Source organism: Homalodisca vitripennis, chromosome 8 (assembly GCF_021130785.1).
Source record: "Homalodisca vitripennis isolate AUS2020 chromosome 8, UT_GWSS_2.1, whole genome shotgun sequence".
Classification (NCBI taxonomy): domain Eukaryota; kingdom Metazoa; phylum Arthropoda; class Insecta; order Hemiptera; family Cicadellidae; genus Homalodisca; species Homalodisca vitripennis.
The window spans coordinates 117,291,081-117,306,827 of NC_060214.1; the positions used below are offsets into that span (position 1 = coordinate 117,291,081).

The window sequence follows — 15,747 nt, forward strand, 5'->3', positions numbered from 1 at the left end:
AACCCCCCACATGTGAGCCATTCTTGCAAAAGGATTTTTTTTTTATTGGTGCAAACCGGAAATCGCTATATCTAGCACCATCCAAGATGGCGGCCGTTACATCTATTGGAGTGTTCCAACTATTTACAAATGAATTTGCACGAAATTTAGTTTATGGGACATTTTTTGGTCAAGAAACTTGTGACTGATATCAGTTTTACAAATTACCTACTCATTTCCAAGAGGGCAGGCAACATTAAACATGGAGAAATTCTTCATTTTTCGGTAATGTTTTGGCGGATTTGAATGAAACTCAACTCTGTATGTCGCAATGAAAAGGCCGCCCCTCTCTCCCAAAATGTTTTGATAAGCCAAAAAGCAGGTCTCACTAACCTACAAAGTACAAGGCTGGCCACTGACTTTTGGATAACCCTGTATGATGATGCTTTCTGTAGATAGCTGCTGTTGTCGTTTTAAACGTTTTAATATTTTGAGAACTATATATCCTCAATTATAATTTTCCAATTAGAACTAATATTCTCCGTGTAAACTGGAATAATTATAGGTGCAAGTCAAATCTTGTAATCAGATTTTATGGCTACTTTTATGTCATTGGTATGCATGTATTTTTACAATTCAAGTTTTGATCAAGTCCTTAGACTTATGAGTAGTAAAGACCTAAGTCCCACCACAATTTCAACTGGAAATAAACAAACCAATATTTTTTCCTGTTGCAATTCTATACTGATATGATTCTATTTAAATCCTGGTAACGCTGAGGAATAACTTAATTTCATGCTTTTACAGAAAATTAAAAGATTTTTGCAAGAAAACAACATTAACGTTTGACTTTAGACAATAGAGACAGTGTAAGGTACAGACTTGCGCAGAAGCAGCTTCACGTCCCGGCTCCAGGAGGTGGGAGACAGGTGCGTCTTCCCCTCACTTTCCCCTCTCTCTGGGTCTGTCATCACGAACAGGATCAGCACCACAGCGATCATTCCTGCAGCACACAGGGGGCATTCAGAGTACATGGACAAACCGAGGAAAACAATAACTTCAGGTTCACACTCTTTGCCAGCTTTTTACTATACTATGGAAAAAAACATACGCTAGTTTACAAAGGCAGAGAAATAGACATAAACAGATGAAAAACCATGATCTCCTACTCTTCAAGCTAAGGAACCTGGGTGTGAGAGGGAGAGCAGAACAGTGGTTTGCCAGTTACCTTAGTAAAAGAAAACAACTTGTGGAAATAAATTATATAAAAAACAACACAAAATACAAGGCTCATTCCAGAACTGCTGATATACAAAGGGGTGTACCACAAGGATCGGTACTGGGACTAGTCCTATTTATGCTTCTCACAAATGATATAGTAAATTTCATTACTAGCCCCGAAAGTGACCTATTAAATTTATATTAGAGTCAAAGCTGAGTGTGGAAAATGCTATCAATCCCCGCAATAGAACTTTCAAGACCAGTATTGAATGATAATTTTCATCACGATACAAAAAGCACGAAATCTTTTTAAAAATTATCTTACATTTCCAAAGTCTAGTAACTATGGAGTATGGACCATAGGAAAACGTAACACTATTTTATAATTCATTTTAGGAAAAAAATCGGCTGTTTTAATATGGGACTATCAAAACAAGTAACGGAATCATATTGGAATTTTAATTGTTTATGCAGAAAAAGATTTTTACATATAGAAAAAATTGTTTATACAAGGCAAGTAATGTTTAGGGGAGGGAAAATCAGTTGAGTCAGCTACGAGAGAAATAACGAAATCCGCAGATATCAGCCGTATTGGAAAATAGCCAATTCAATACAGTAGTGGTGAAAAAATATGTCCCTATTCCAATCCACCAATGAATGTTTATATTGTATTTTTATTACAACGGTAAATACTAATCCAATATAAATCCATAAAAATAATAATAATCATTTATTGCAGACAGTGGAAATATTACAAAAATGTTATTAAATTAACATAATTACTGTTTGAAAAAAAAGATTATCCAGCAGTATATTTTATATGGTTTCTAATCGTCAGGATGGATCTTTATGTCTGGCGTAACATCTGTGTGCCTGGTTCAACTTATTAAGAACACAGAAAAGTTCCAATATTATATATTATATCAGACAGTCGAGCTGCATTATTGCGTCAAAGTTGGTCTGGGACTGCCTATAACTACCTAAAGCTCAACTGTGCCACTCTGATGTGGGTGTTGGGGCTTGAGGGGATTGTAGGGAATGAGACGGCGGAGAGGTTGGCGAAAGGTGGAGCCATGTCAAAACTCAAGACCCGAAACCCTTTTGTGACTTGAGCAAATGCAAAGTCAAAAATGTCATGAAATGGGTGGATGTGGAGACTTCTCACTAGTGGAAAAGCCTCCATGGTCTGAGACAAGTGAAAGCTGTCATAGATCCTTTATCAACATACAGTGAGTGAACCTCTCCTTGAACTCAGCTGACCGGACATCTCTGAGTTGGACATCATGTTACTTCTACAGAGTGGCTGCCCTGACTAAGAGGAGACACCTTCAATCAATCAATCAATAATTCTTTATTTTACAGTATCATCAAGATACGTAATGGTGTCAATAACATTAATTTTAATAGTGAACACAGTTGTAATTATTTTAGTTCATGAATTTTGCATGTCGTCTCTTCATTGTTGTGCAGCCTCAAAAAATTCTTTCATAGAATAGAGAGGTCTTGACTTGAGCCAGTTGAGAAGTCCTGCTGCCAGTGATTTCCTTCCGAGAGCTTTTAAAGATGTGGGTAGAGCGTTGTACAGCTTACGCCCGATGTATGATGGTTTTCTCTGGAACTGGACAGTACGATGGGATGGCAGAACGTAGTTGGTGGCATTCCGGGTGTTGTGGGTGTGGATATTTTCCCCTCTTGGTAAGTCGCATTTAAGTGTCTCTAGTATGACAGTTTGAATGTAAAGGGCTACAACAGTGAGAAGCCCAAGATAGAAAGCCTTAACAGGGCTTTTCCAAAATCCTGCAGAGATGGACTATTAGGCTCCTAGGGACATCTTAAGGTCTTAGAGCCTCAAGATTGCCTGGGTTGTCTAGATTTCAGGATTAAATTACAATAGATTCCCAGGGTCATGTAATGGACTCTGGTGTATTGTATCTGATACGGTTAACTGTTACAAATAAACATTTAAATTACAGTACGCGTTATAACAGGACTGGCAAAACACCACGTTGCTCATTTTCAAACTTAATTCAGCTTCTGGAGTCTTCTAAGATAAAAAAGGCAAACAACCCTATCTATCTCATAATAGAAGAACATCATGGCATCAAATGCAGAAAAAATGTTATAATGTTCCTTTCCACACCCAACATTATTAATATACTCTGTGAGACATGGTATTATTCCGAAGTGTCAAACATTGTGTTCCACTTACTTTGACGTTATCATTTATACTTCTTTGCCAAAATATAAAACAAATGTGTCAATAACACATAGTTGATTCCACACTGTGCACTAAAGGTTTAACGGGAGATAGTTGCAGTAATACCTTCACTCAAAAAATCATTTTTAATGTCACGTATTGTGTGAACTATACCCGCAATCAGTATGAAGGCGCCTAAGAAACATTTGCTTTATACGTCAAACTTATTACTTTCAAAATGACAGAAGTTTATTTAACTATCTATATATATAAAAATGAAACTGTTCGTGTGTAACAGCATCACTCACAAACGGCTGGACGGATTCGCCTAATTTTTTTTAAAAATTTGTTCGTCTTGATCTGTAGAAGGTTATAGGATACTTTTTATCCCTTTCCCGATTCAGGATTCCGCCCCACTGGTTACAGAAATACCCGTAAGAAATGCATTGCAGCAAACATATGTTATTAAGTGAAAGAGTCTTTTCAAATTTTTAATCAGCTGTTCTTTGTAAACATATATAATGCGACAAAAAATATATTTATATATAAATTTCTTTACACTTATAGTTTTAAAGCATAGAGTAAGCTTAAGAGAAACGACAAATTTTGTTTAAACTGTTTCTGCAATCATAATATATAAAAATGAATGTTTGTGTGTTTGTCCTTTATAGACTCAGAAACTATTGGACCGATCACTATGAAAATTTGTATTTTTCTATGTAGAAGGTTTATACGCAATGCCCATTGATGTAACTAACCACCAGGCTGTACTGCAAGATATAAAAGTTATCAAAGCGCCTGCACATTATAAACTGCAATTACAACACAGTAGTTACGTATATTAAAATATCCAAACACTATTTGAAGGCAAAGAAATATAACGGGCAAAGCTTAAGAGACGCGTGCGAAGCCGCGGGAAACAGCTAGTTTATTATAATATTAATACACTATAAGTATAATTATAATATCATGAATAAAAGCGCGTGGTTCAGAGAGTCAATGTTTTCAGGATGGCTGTTTTGGGTCTGAATAACGTGACCTATGGATGCTCCGTACTGCACAGTGAACGTGGAATCAAGTACAGATTTGAACCTTTTATGGCCAATTCAGCTGTCATATTTAGTTCGCTGTAACTGTAGCTCAAGCATTTAAGAAAAGAAGAATGGTGATAACAAAGTCAAAGTGAGAATACATAACAATCTAATCAACAATAACTGTTCAACAATGCATCTCTGAAATCTTGTTCCAGAATCTTGCAAATGGTTCTCCCCTTTGCCCCATTAACCAAGCACTGCTCTACACAGCAATAAAATAAATAGGCACAGGGGAGAAGGAAACTTATCTTCACAAACTCAATATTGAGTTTTTAGTGTTTTAGCTCATAAATTGTTCAACCTCGTTTATTTTATATCACACAATAATTAATCGTCTTGAAGTTTTTATTGTTTACAATTAATATTTACGGTGCACATAGCACTTTTGTAATTTACACTGTACATGTAGAATACGGTGTTTTGCATTGATATAATTATCTTTTGATACTATAATGCAGAATTTTTGTTTGTCTATTTACTATTTACATGTTACATATTTACATGTTGTTGTATTGGTTTTTATTAACATAATTATAAATTAAATTGAAAGTCTCATGACGTATCAGCCATTTATTACCAATAAGTGTACTCTTTGAAACATTTATGAAAAGGAAATGTAATGTCAAACTAAAGTTACTAAATACTACAAAATATCGATCTGATCATCTTTTTAGACCATTTCCAGTTTAACAATTAATACGTTTATTGTTGTTGGTCTAGTAAAGTTTACATTAGCTCATAACACCCCTACTTTCTGAGATCTTAATGTTACAGCTATTTAAACCATTTTTTTTTTTTTTTTTTGTGGTGGTGGTAGAATGTAGGTTTTATTTGTGCCAATTTTAGCATGAATTTTTATTCACTGTGCAATATTATGTAATTACTTAATCTTTTACCCTAAAATTATAGTAAATACAGACTGCGGAACAAAATTTAAAAAGTATTTTTATGAGTATTCTTTTTAGTTATATTTATACATAAGTTTTATAAACCATTGATATATATATTTAATTGCATGTTAATATTATGGGAATAAAAAATGTTTCTACACACTTTTTAGTTGTAACTTTTATAAGTATTTTACTTTTATGATCACTTTGGAGACAACTTACAAAAGCATGCTTTGGATCTGAACGTACTTACCCAGTACAGGAGTTACTCTCAAGCCGTTCTGCCAGGCGCCGGTCATTCTGGCAGTCTCCGAGCCCACGATGTAACCGAGACCACTGCAACATGACAGTAAATCAGCTTGCATTAACTACTATGTCGACATAATTCTAAAATAAAGTTGCTGACTATAGTAATCCAATTAACCGATCAGCTTACAAATTTTGATATGACTATGTTTCTACAACATACTTGCTTACATGTCATATATAAGAAAGGGGGCTCAGGAAGCTCAAGCCAATTTCCAAAATTTTGGAAGACACATTCAAATTGCACCCAGTAGTTTATTTTAAATTAGAACACATTTGTGAAATCTTAGAGCTCAAAAATTTCTAGTGGAAAGATTCCTGACCCTCTATTAGAGGGTATTTCGTACTTCCTAAACCACCCAATGAATCAAACCCCCTCCCCAAAAAACATTTTTTAAGTACACCACTGCCTACAAATGTCAATGTAATATTACATTTGAAATCTATAAAAATATGATAGCAATAGGGAATACACAATGAGTAAGCAAATTAGAAACAGCCAACCAAGGGGTGACTACTTCGATTACCACAGATGTTCACTGGTGTATCGCTTACATCTGAACAACCGGATCGAGGAGCACCATCGCTAACCCCAAAGTCGAGATATCGAGGTAACAGTGTATACCGATAGGTCTACTGCGGGAGATAAATGTGTGAGTGGGTGCTCAGCCTGGATATGAAGACATGCTAACTCTGTCCACGTGAAAAGACTGGAACAAAAAACACCTCCTCCTCTTCTTTGGTGACATGCCTGAGATGTAGAGTCCATTCTTCACGGGACTTAACCTCATCCATCCTGAAAAGGACCTAATCTCACCCATCCTGAAATGATCTAACCTCACCCATCCCGAAACGGACCTAACCTCACCCATCCCAAAAAGGACCTAACCTCACCCATCCTGAAAAAGGACCTAACCTCATCCATCCTGAAAAGGACCTAACCTCACCCATCCTGAAAAGGACCTAACCTCACCCATCCTGAAAAGGACCTAAGCTCACCCATACTGAAAAAGGACCTAACCTCACCCATACTGAAAAAGGAACCTAACTTCACCCATCCTGATAAGGACCTAACCTCACCCATCCTGAAAAAGGACCTAACCTCACCCATCCTGAAAAGGACCTAACCTCACCCATCCTGAAAAAGGACCTAACCTCAACCATCCTGAAAAGGACCTAACCTCACCCACCCTGAAAATCCTATCTATCCGGAAGCAAGTGCAAAAGGTCCTTTTAGAACTAAGTGCACTGACGGGTTTCCTTAGCCGCTTGTCCTAAGCAAATCAAATATGCCCGAAACATAGTGTCCGTCAGCATCGTTACACGGTACATTACACACACTACTGGACATGATGACGTTACCTGCCGACCGGGATGGCGAAGTAGAAGAGCGCCAACATCTTGGAGCGGATGTCCTGCACGAACAGGTCACTGATGATGGTGGGGGCTATGGTGGAGTAGCTGGCCTCTCCGATGCCCACCAGAGTGCGGAACAGCAGGAACCAGTGGTAATCCTGCGTCATTCAGAACTTGCTTAGAACAGGTGAAAACATTCAACACTTATTCTACATGGATGTATCAAGAATTAAAACTAGGGAGCAAGCCATCCAACACAGAAAAAGGGAATAAAACCAACATTTTAAAGTAATATATTTAATTGCAATATAGTAAAGAACTGGTTATTTTTTTTGCTTCACATGTTTTTCCTATCATAACCATTTAATTTATTTTGATTTTAGGGGTATTGCCCCCTCCCACCACCCATCAATCGCTGGGCACGCCCTTGTGGAAACACGAAATACTGTATATTTATATTAAGTATAATTTATTTAAATTATGCAGCTCTCTATTAGAGCAGTTTTTTAAGCAGGTGCTGTGTGGAACTCAATCAGCAATTTTAGAACACTTTTCTTTCAGTTGAAGTTTTTATAATTCCGTAAACTGACGGACATGTCTCGTTATTGACTAAAACCTTGGTTTACCCAATGTTTGTTGACTCCTTCAATAAACTCTACAAACCGGATTCTGTGTAAAGCAAAATCTAGCATAATTTTAATATGTTTAATGCAAATCCAGAATTAATATACACTATAGAGTATCACAAAAAATAGATACGAGAGTAAAAAAATCGTCAGAAAGTTTAATTGAGCTGTAAGAGAACTTCATATTCATTCAGCATACAATGCAGATAAACTTTTCAAAATTGTATGTATAAAGAATGACTGATCAATAGTATCAATTTAAAATAACAAAATCTATAATATTCGTTTCAAATACATGGATACTGCAACAATTTTGAATATCTACAGAGACAGTAATTGAATATAATAGATTAAGAAAATTAATATTATATTGAGATGATGTAATACCTTAATTTTAATACAGGTTAGCTAATTTTGTAATAGTTATTTGTTTCAGAAATTTTTGTCAATTTTTTCTCGTATTGATTTCATTTTTAAGTTTTAAAATTTTGAATTATGTTTCAAACAATGTATGGCAAATGGTATTTTCATATCAACATTTTTGCATATATTATAAAACTTTTTAATTACATAATTCTGGTAATAGAAACACTCTTATAATGATGAACGAACATTTTGAAACACACGAATGAAAAAATAAAATAAACATCTGGTTAACTACAGAAACTAAAATGTCATTGCACAGCTTATTTTACTGGTGTAGTCTACACTGCAATGAAATGGGTGTCATCCTAAGCTCCTCCAACGGGTTCTCTAAAAAATACTTTATATTCACACTTTATTACCTAATTATCTCTTTAATTGGCTTTGATAATAGGAGACACTAGTGGGATATTCCTGATCAGATAAGAGTACAGCTGATCTCTAGCTGATGAGCCGATGTCAGCTATTCCCGACAATACTGACCTTCTTGAAATCAACAAAAATCGAGGTATCGCTCACATCTGGGCACATCACCAATAGCGAATTTCGGGATAGGGTGCAAGGGTAGATCGATAGTCTACTGCGGGAGATGACTTGGGAATTGGTGGGGCTCCTCCAAGACTAGACATGAGGGCATGCCACCCCTGCCTGCTTTGACTGGAGACGCTGGTAGAGAGCTGGTTCCCTCTTTTTCCGTGGAGACATGACTGAGACTAATGCGCAAAATCCAATTCTTCTGCATGGGTCTCAAACAGGAGGCAGCCCCTACCCCAACCTCACCCACCCAGAATATCCTGACACACTCCTTAACGGGTAAGTGAAATTACTTAGCTTCTAGCCCTAAGAGAACAAAAAAATACAAACCTTCATGAAGGAGCCGAGCAGGGTGGTGATGCTCCAGAGGAAGACTCCCGCCGCCATGATGGCCCTACGACTGTGGCGGTCCCCCAGGTAGCCGAAGAGCGGCGCGAAGATCATGTAGCTCACCACGAAAGCCGTCTGCAGCAGACCCGTCTTGTCGTCCGGAAGATTGAAGTAGTCCTCGATGTCAGTCAGGATTCCTACAGACAAAACGGACAATCTAAGTCCAAGCGTTTGAAGACACACGCAAGTGAACATGGGGAAAAATTCAATCACAAGGCACGAGGTTTCTGTCTCAGCATTTCGCGCTCTTATTTTAACAGCACACCCTGAATTTGTTTAGTAGAGGTAGCCCTCCACATACAGCTCCATGCAATGTGCATAATGGCGTCGCGTCGTCTATATTTACGATGACGGAAGCAAATACTTATACACTCTCGCATTTTTATAATAGCATATCATTGTCTATAACAAAGACCTTTGTCAGAGAACAATGGCTATTATCGAAGAAGTTTTATCGTTTGAAAAGCCTGATCACCTTCCCGGGGACGACGTTGTTTCGAACGTTCACTACATCGGTAGTGGGTAACATAATTTGTATTATGTATATACTTTATACGGAGTATTTAATATATAAAGAATTACATTTTAATTCCACACTTTATACCCATATTTTACGTTATTACTTTCTTGTTATTATAACTTATTACTGTGTTATTATTGATTATCATATATTTATTATTGCTATTTATTAATTCATTACTATATGTGAGCTTTTTTTACTAAGATTATTTTGTACTGTTGTCACCTAATTACTATTCTAATTTAACACAAAATGATTATGTTTATATTAATAGATCTTTTTTTACTATTACTGTACATTGGGTTTACCGTTGGAAGTGAAATAAATAAATAATCCTATAAATGACATTGTACCGAGCACGCAACATTGTGGTATTCCATATGAAAACATTGCTAGCAGTAAGGTTATACATGAGAATACCAAACTAGAACTTTATGTTTTTTTATCGTATCATATTTTTTCACGACTACTATGTAAGGGAAGGAGGGGTGTGTTTCAATCTCGGTTACAAAAATCTTCACCGGCGAGAAGCGGTGACTTGCGGCGGGGGTGACGCGACGCCGTGGAGTCTTCTCTCCTCTTTATTGTAACAGATAAGGAGTGGAAGTCGTATGACTGATGGTGACACTCGGATAGAGGTTTAATATCTGGAGTAGGGATCAATTGGACAATGGGTGCTAGACAAGAATTTATGTGATGGGATGCGCCTGTGTGTGTGGGTTAGGCTTGGACGCGGCTTGCGCCTGCGGGGAGTCCCGGGAGATCGTATTGATATCGAGGAGGCTCAACCCTTCACGACGATCAATTATGGTTGGAACCCTTGGGTTTAACTATGACGTTAAGAAACTCAATTTTCCTTGATAACCGATATAAATGCGTTTAGCGAAAATTGATGAAAGTGAATCAATGAAAATTGATGAAAGTGAATCAATGAAAATTGATGAGTGTTGGTGAAAGTGCGAAAAGTATTCAGTTATCACAAAAACAAAACAATTTGGTTGTATATATATATAATATATATAAAAAAAAAAATAAAAAAAAAAAAATAAAAAAAAAAACTGATCTCGTATTTTTCTGCAAAATTTCTATTAACAAATAATAATCAAATTTGAACTGTAAGAGTGGGGTAGTCAACTCCAAGACAATTTTTCTACTTTTAATTGCGCTAGTCAAGTAGCAAGAGGGCACACATTGTCGTGCTAGAGCAAAAATATCCTCTCTCCAAAATCCGAGACCTATTTAATTTCATAGTTAAGAGCTTGATCTTAAAATAGTCGAGTAGTAGCCTACTTGATGTTTATTGTACGTAAGAATAAAGTTACAATACGTTAAAACCGTCTTACCGTAGTAACTATTCCATATGTAAAGGGAAAACTTTAAATAATTCGACAAATAACCTCCAAATTGTATACCCGCACTGTTTTTAACCCATCTAATAATCTACGAAAGTACTTAAGTAAATTAAAACATAAACACGTAAAACCAAAAAAGTGACAAAAAATGTACTGTGAATGTAAAAAAAAACTCAAATTTGTCAAACTTTAAGACCTTTTCGCACTATCAAGAATAAAAGAACATACTTATAATAATAAAATATAAAACAATTAAAAATCTAAATTAGTAGAATAACTATAAAGCAAAATCATCACAATAATTTTGAACCATCAAAGGTAGTATGTAAAAAAAACTTTCGTTTGCGATTTTTTTAAACACTTATTTTCAAACATTCATAAATCTTTCTACCTTTGGTGAAATAAGAAATTCAATACAAAATTATGAATGTAAATCATATTGTCTAAAAAATACTTTTATCATCTTTCTATCTTTACCATCTGGGTTTAAATTTGATTATAACTGCTTCGTCATAGGGGGTTTTCTATTGTCTACATTTCACTTCTGTTTTTATTTGGCAACTGAAAGCGCTCTCACATTAAAAATGCTGCGAAATGATAAAAAAATGTCTTCAATTCTAAAGCCTTATTACTTCCATGAAAAAATAAAGATAAGAATAAAGTGATCAAGTCGAGTTTCAAATGAGCGAGTTTGAACTTGATCTGACCAGCCAGAACCGCGTCCGTTAATCATCTCCACTTCTGCTGTTGCTCTACCCACTTCAGAAACTGTCAAGATCCAAATCAATTTTACCCGGACACTTTCGTTATCACAGGGTAAATGTAAGGTAGTTTTCATACCCAGCAGGTGAAAAACGTATCACAATAGACGTTGTTCAACAGACGTGGAATCATTAAGTACTCTTCATCATTAAGTTTAATTTGAGGTTATGATCACAATAGTGTCGACTCTTTTTTATCTCTTTAACCCTCCAACTGGCGGTCATTTTTTCCTGTAGTGTCGGCATGTTTTCGAGCCTCGTGCAAGGGTTTTTTTTTTTACATTTATTAAAAATATAAATTAAAAGTAATATATATATATGTATAGAAGTATATATTTTTGTGTTCAGAATTAAACATATAATAATATTAGTATTTAAATTTGGCCTTAAAAAAATGTTTACTAAAAATTTTTTTTACATGAAATTCAAAATTTACATTTTCTTTTTTTTAATTTGGGGGGGACCATACCTAGCAAACCAAGTTATAGTAAGAAAACTACAAAAGTGAGATTTACCATTTTGTGTCAAATTTATTCTAGTTTCAGAAACACATAAGCATTATACAAATTTATGAAACTATAATAACACTATATAACAAAAAGCAGCGATGCGCATAAATTGTGAAAATAGGGTGTATATGTAAGAGTTTGCTAATAAAAGTTTTACTAATACAGTTTTACTTCAATACATGTTATATTGCATATTTAAAACTATAGTATTCCTTAGGCTTTTTTATCCCGAATCCAATGGTACATGAATCGAATCGATACGTTGCCGGAATATACTGTAATGAGTGATTATGCAAGGGAATGTTTGTTTATCAAAAGTTTGACGAACAACAATCATCAATGGGTTATGTTTATCAAAATTTTGATGAACAACAGTTGGAGGGTTAAAGCCTCAGCTCTAGGCTATGCTGACTTGTATAATTCACTATGGCTGCTATTCCTGTATGAACCTGTGATATCTCAGTTAGCCGTGACTATATCTACTAGTCTAAGGAGGAGAAGTAGTGTTGACTCATTCATATAATGTCACATATTATACACTAATGTATTTAAGTTACATATTTTGTCATTTATTATTTACTATTATAATTAATATTTTTATTATAATTTATACACTTCTTATTTATTGTTTCTTGTTTATTGTTAGTTATGCTTAAGACTTAATTTAGAGTCCAGTTGCATGTTTGGCTTGGCCCTTTTCTTTTAAGTATTATTTGGTCATTTGGTCATTTTATCATCTATATATATAAATGAATGTTTGTGCGTTTGTCCTTTATGGAATCGTGAACTATTTGAACGATCATTATGAAAATTTGTAAATTTTTCCACGGTGAAGGTTTATATGCTATACTCATTTATAAAACTCACCACGAGGTGGCGCTGCAAAATATAAAAGTTTTCAAAGCGCCTGCACACGATAAACTGCAATTACGAGACAGTCACGTATATTAATTTGCCAAAGACTATTTGAAGGCACTAAGTTAGAATATATGTTTGTCTTTATGATAAATATACGGTTGAACTTAAAGCTTGACTGTTACACCGCTTTATAATAAAATACATCTACGTGTATAACGGCTATATAATAAGCGTACACAGATTTTCTTGATCGTGACAACAAGACAAACTCTACATCAGTGTTAGAAATATAATGCACTTGAACCAGAAGTGCAAATACATGGACAAGGCTTACGTAAAGCGTGCGAAGCCGCGGGAAACAGCTAGTATGTTTATAAATGTGAATTGGTTTTTGACCGTTGAAAGGAAATAAATAAACAAGATACTTTATCAAAGAAACTTTTTTTTTAAACCGATCCTGCATATTATTTACACCAAAAGATCACTATATGTTACTAGAACTGCTGGCGAGATGCCAAAGACATTCCTGTGGTTCTGACCAGAATCACCTTGCTGGTCTTTCATAGAGGCGACAGCCCCACCCACCAATGAAGTCACTCAGGAATTCCCATTGAAGCGTGATCAGTGGCAGAGGCACACAGTAGCAGACAAGTAACGGGGCAAGCCCAGTCTGAAATCAAAATCAGACCTCCCACACCTTGGGGACACACCGTTCAGGACTTCTAGGGACTTATCAATCGTGGAGGTCTAGCGCTAAACCCTAGCAGGTCTGGCGGACATTGTTTCGATATACAATGCCTAGCGGAACACAAGGAAACAAGTGAGGAAAGGGTGGACCGAGGAAAACATAATGATGGAAAGACAGACCGGTTGTATTCCACAATATCCTTTTAGATCACCCACCTCAAAACGGTGCGGGGGTGGATGACTCAATCACTTAACTTGCAAGTAGACACTACATAGCTATGACCTGGATATTAGATATTAATATTCCAGAATCAAAATCCCTCGCGGAAATAATTTAGAAACACGGCGCACTGTAATCAACTTAATTCACGAAAATTACCAAAAGAAGGGCGAAAACTATGAGCTGGCGCTTATACACTACCCCTTCCCACCAATTCTGATGGACATCCGCGGTGTTCTCTCATTGGCCCAGCTGCATCAAACTAGGAGAACAATAGCCGTAACAAGACAAGTTCTGATCAATCCAAGGCAGTGAACCGCCTTCCTAACAATTTAAAACTACCAGTAGTAACTTGCCAAAGGATTACATATTCGTTTTTATCCTAACTCTCACAATCTAATTTAAAATTAAATCCCAATATTTCTTTCCCAACATTTTCATTTAATTTAAGTTTTAATTAAAAAAATAAACCAATGTAGCTTTAAAATCGCTACAATAGCTATTAGCAATCTTGTCCAAGCCAATATTTAATAGGGCATACGAATCTCAAAAGTCCTAAAAGCCGATACTATGAGACAACTAGGTCCCGCTCCAAATGATCGTGGGCGCCGAAAATCAAAGTATGCACACTGCATTTCCGACGCTGTACTTCAATTACACGTCCAGTTTTATGGTGTGCAAACCATTGAACAATTAAATTCCATGCCAATATAAGCGATGCACGACCTTAAAACAGAGTTACAACTTGTCCATATTCGTTCACGGAGAATCAGGTATCACAACATCATCCGGCTGACGAACAATCACGTGGAGTCATTCATGTCCGTAAGTCATTTCTATATTTACAAATATTTATTTCACTTCAAACGGTAAACTCGATGCACAAAACAACAGTAAAAAATAATAATTTGGTGAATGGCTTGATGTAGGTAAGTTTGCAAATTGTATGTTTGAATGAAATTTCTTGTGATGTGTACGACAAAAATTTTAGCAAGTAAAAAGTAAAAAAAAATATTTTTGCCATGCATTGTTGTATAATGTTCCGGCAACACAAATCTGATTAGATTTTGATCTTTACGTTCACGCACACCACTCACTCGCCAATTCTCTCCATCGCCAACGCCAGTGTCAGTCTTAGGGAGGTCTCCTAACTATAATCCAAAAACCCGTCGACCCTACAGAATGCTTTATGTGCTAAAAAGCGCTTCAGACGAGTTTTTAACGTATGTTCATTTTTCGTGGAATCGGGCAGTCTGTTGGTGAAACGGACACCTGCCTGCGAGGGTAGGCGTTCATAAACTACCGTTCTGTGTCTTCCAGTACGCAGTTGTCTCTGATTCTCGTTTCATTTATATATATTCGATATTCAATATATATGAGGAGAGGCCGGTCTTAAGCCTTATTCTGTCCATCCTCATGGGCCACAGGCCTGTGCTACGATCTTATCAAACAGAGTAAGGGGGAGAGACGATACAATATAAGGTCGATGGTACTGATAAAAAGTGCAACGGTCACAGACAGGATTCGAACCTGCGCTATCTCTAACTGAGACCTAAAGTCGAACGACATAGACCCCTCGGCCATCGGCACTCCATATTCACTACGTCTCGGCCTCTAGTCAGGGCACATTTTGACTTACAGAATAAAACTGCTTACAAGATAAAGAGACGTGGCAGAGTCAACAGCTGCAATTTTTTGACGTGCAAGGTTCACAGCCGAGATCTCGCAGCTCACAGAGTGTTCTGCCACATTCTGTCAGCAGGGAACCATTTGTCGCGCACAAATACGGTAATTATCGCCGCCCGGCAGACCGGCTGCTCGCGG

The 15,747-nt window shown here is 36.3% G+C and overlaps 1 protein-coding gene across 7 annotated transcripts in view; it reads right to left on the reverse strand.

Moving 5' to 3' along the window:
- The window catches only part of LOC124367980 (protein spinster), a 181,824-nt gene that overhangs the window by 19,829 nt on the left and 146,248 nt on the right, over positions 1 to 15,747 (reverse strand). For all 7 annotated transcript variants that reach the window (XM_046825238.1, XM_046825237.1, XM_046825232.1 and 4 more), the window contains exons 2-5: positions 8,957 to 9,153; positions 7,050 to 7,201; positions 5,635 to 5,717; positions 862 to 982 (exon numbers count right to left, since the gene is read on the reverse strand). In XM_046825238.1, the coding sequence (XP_046681194.1) occupies positions 862 to 982; positions 5,635 to 5,717; positions 7,050 to 7,201; positions 8,957 to 9,153 (553 nt within the window). The remainder of the gene's footprint in view (positions 1 to 861; positions 983 to 5,634; positions 5,718 to 7,049; positions 7,202 to 8,956; positions 9,154 to 15,747) is intronic.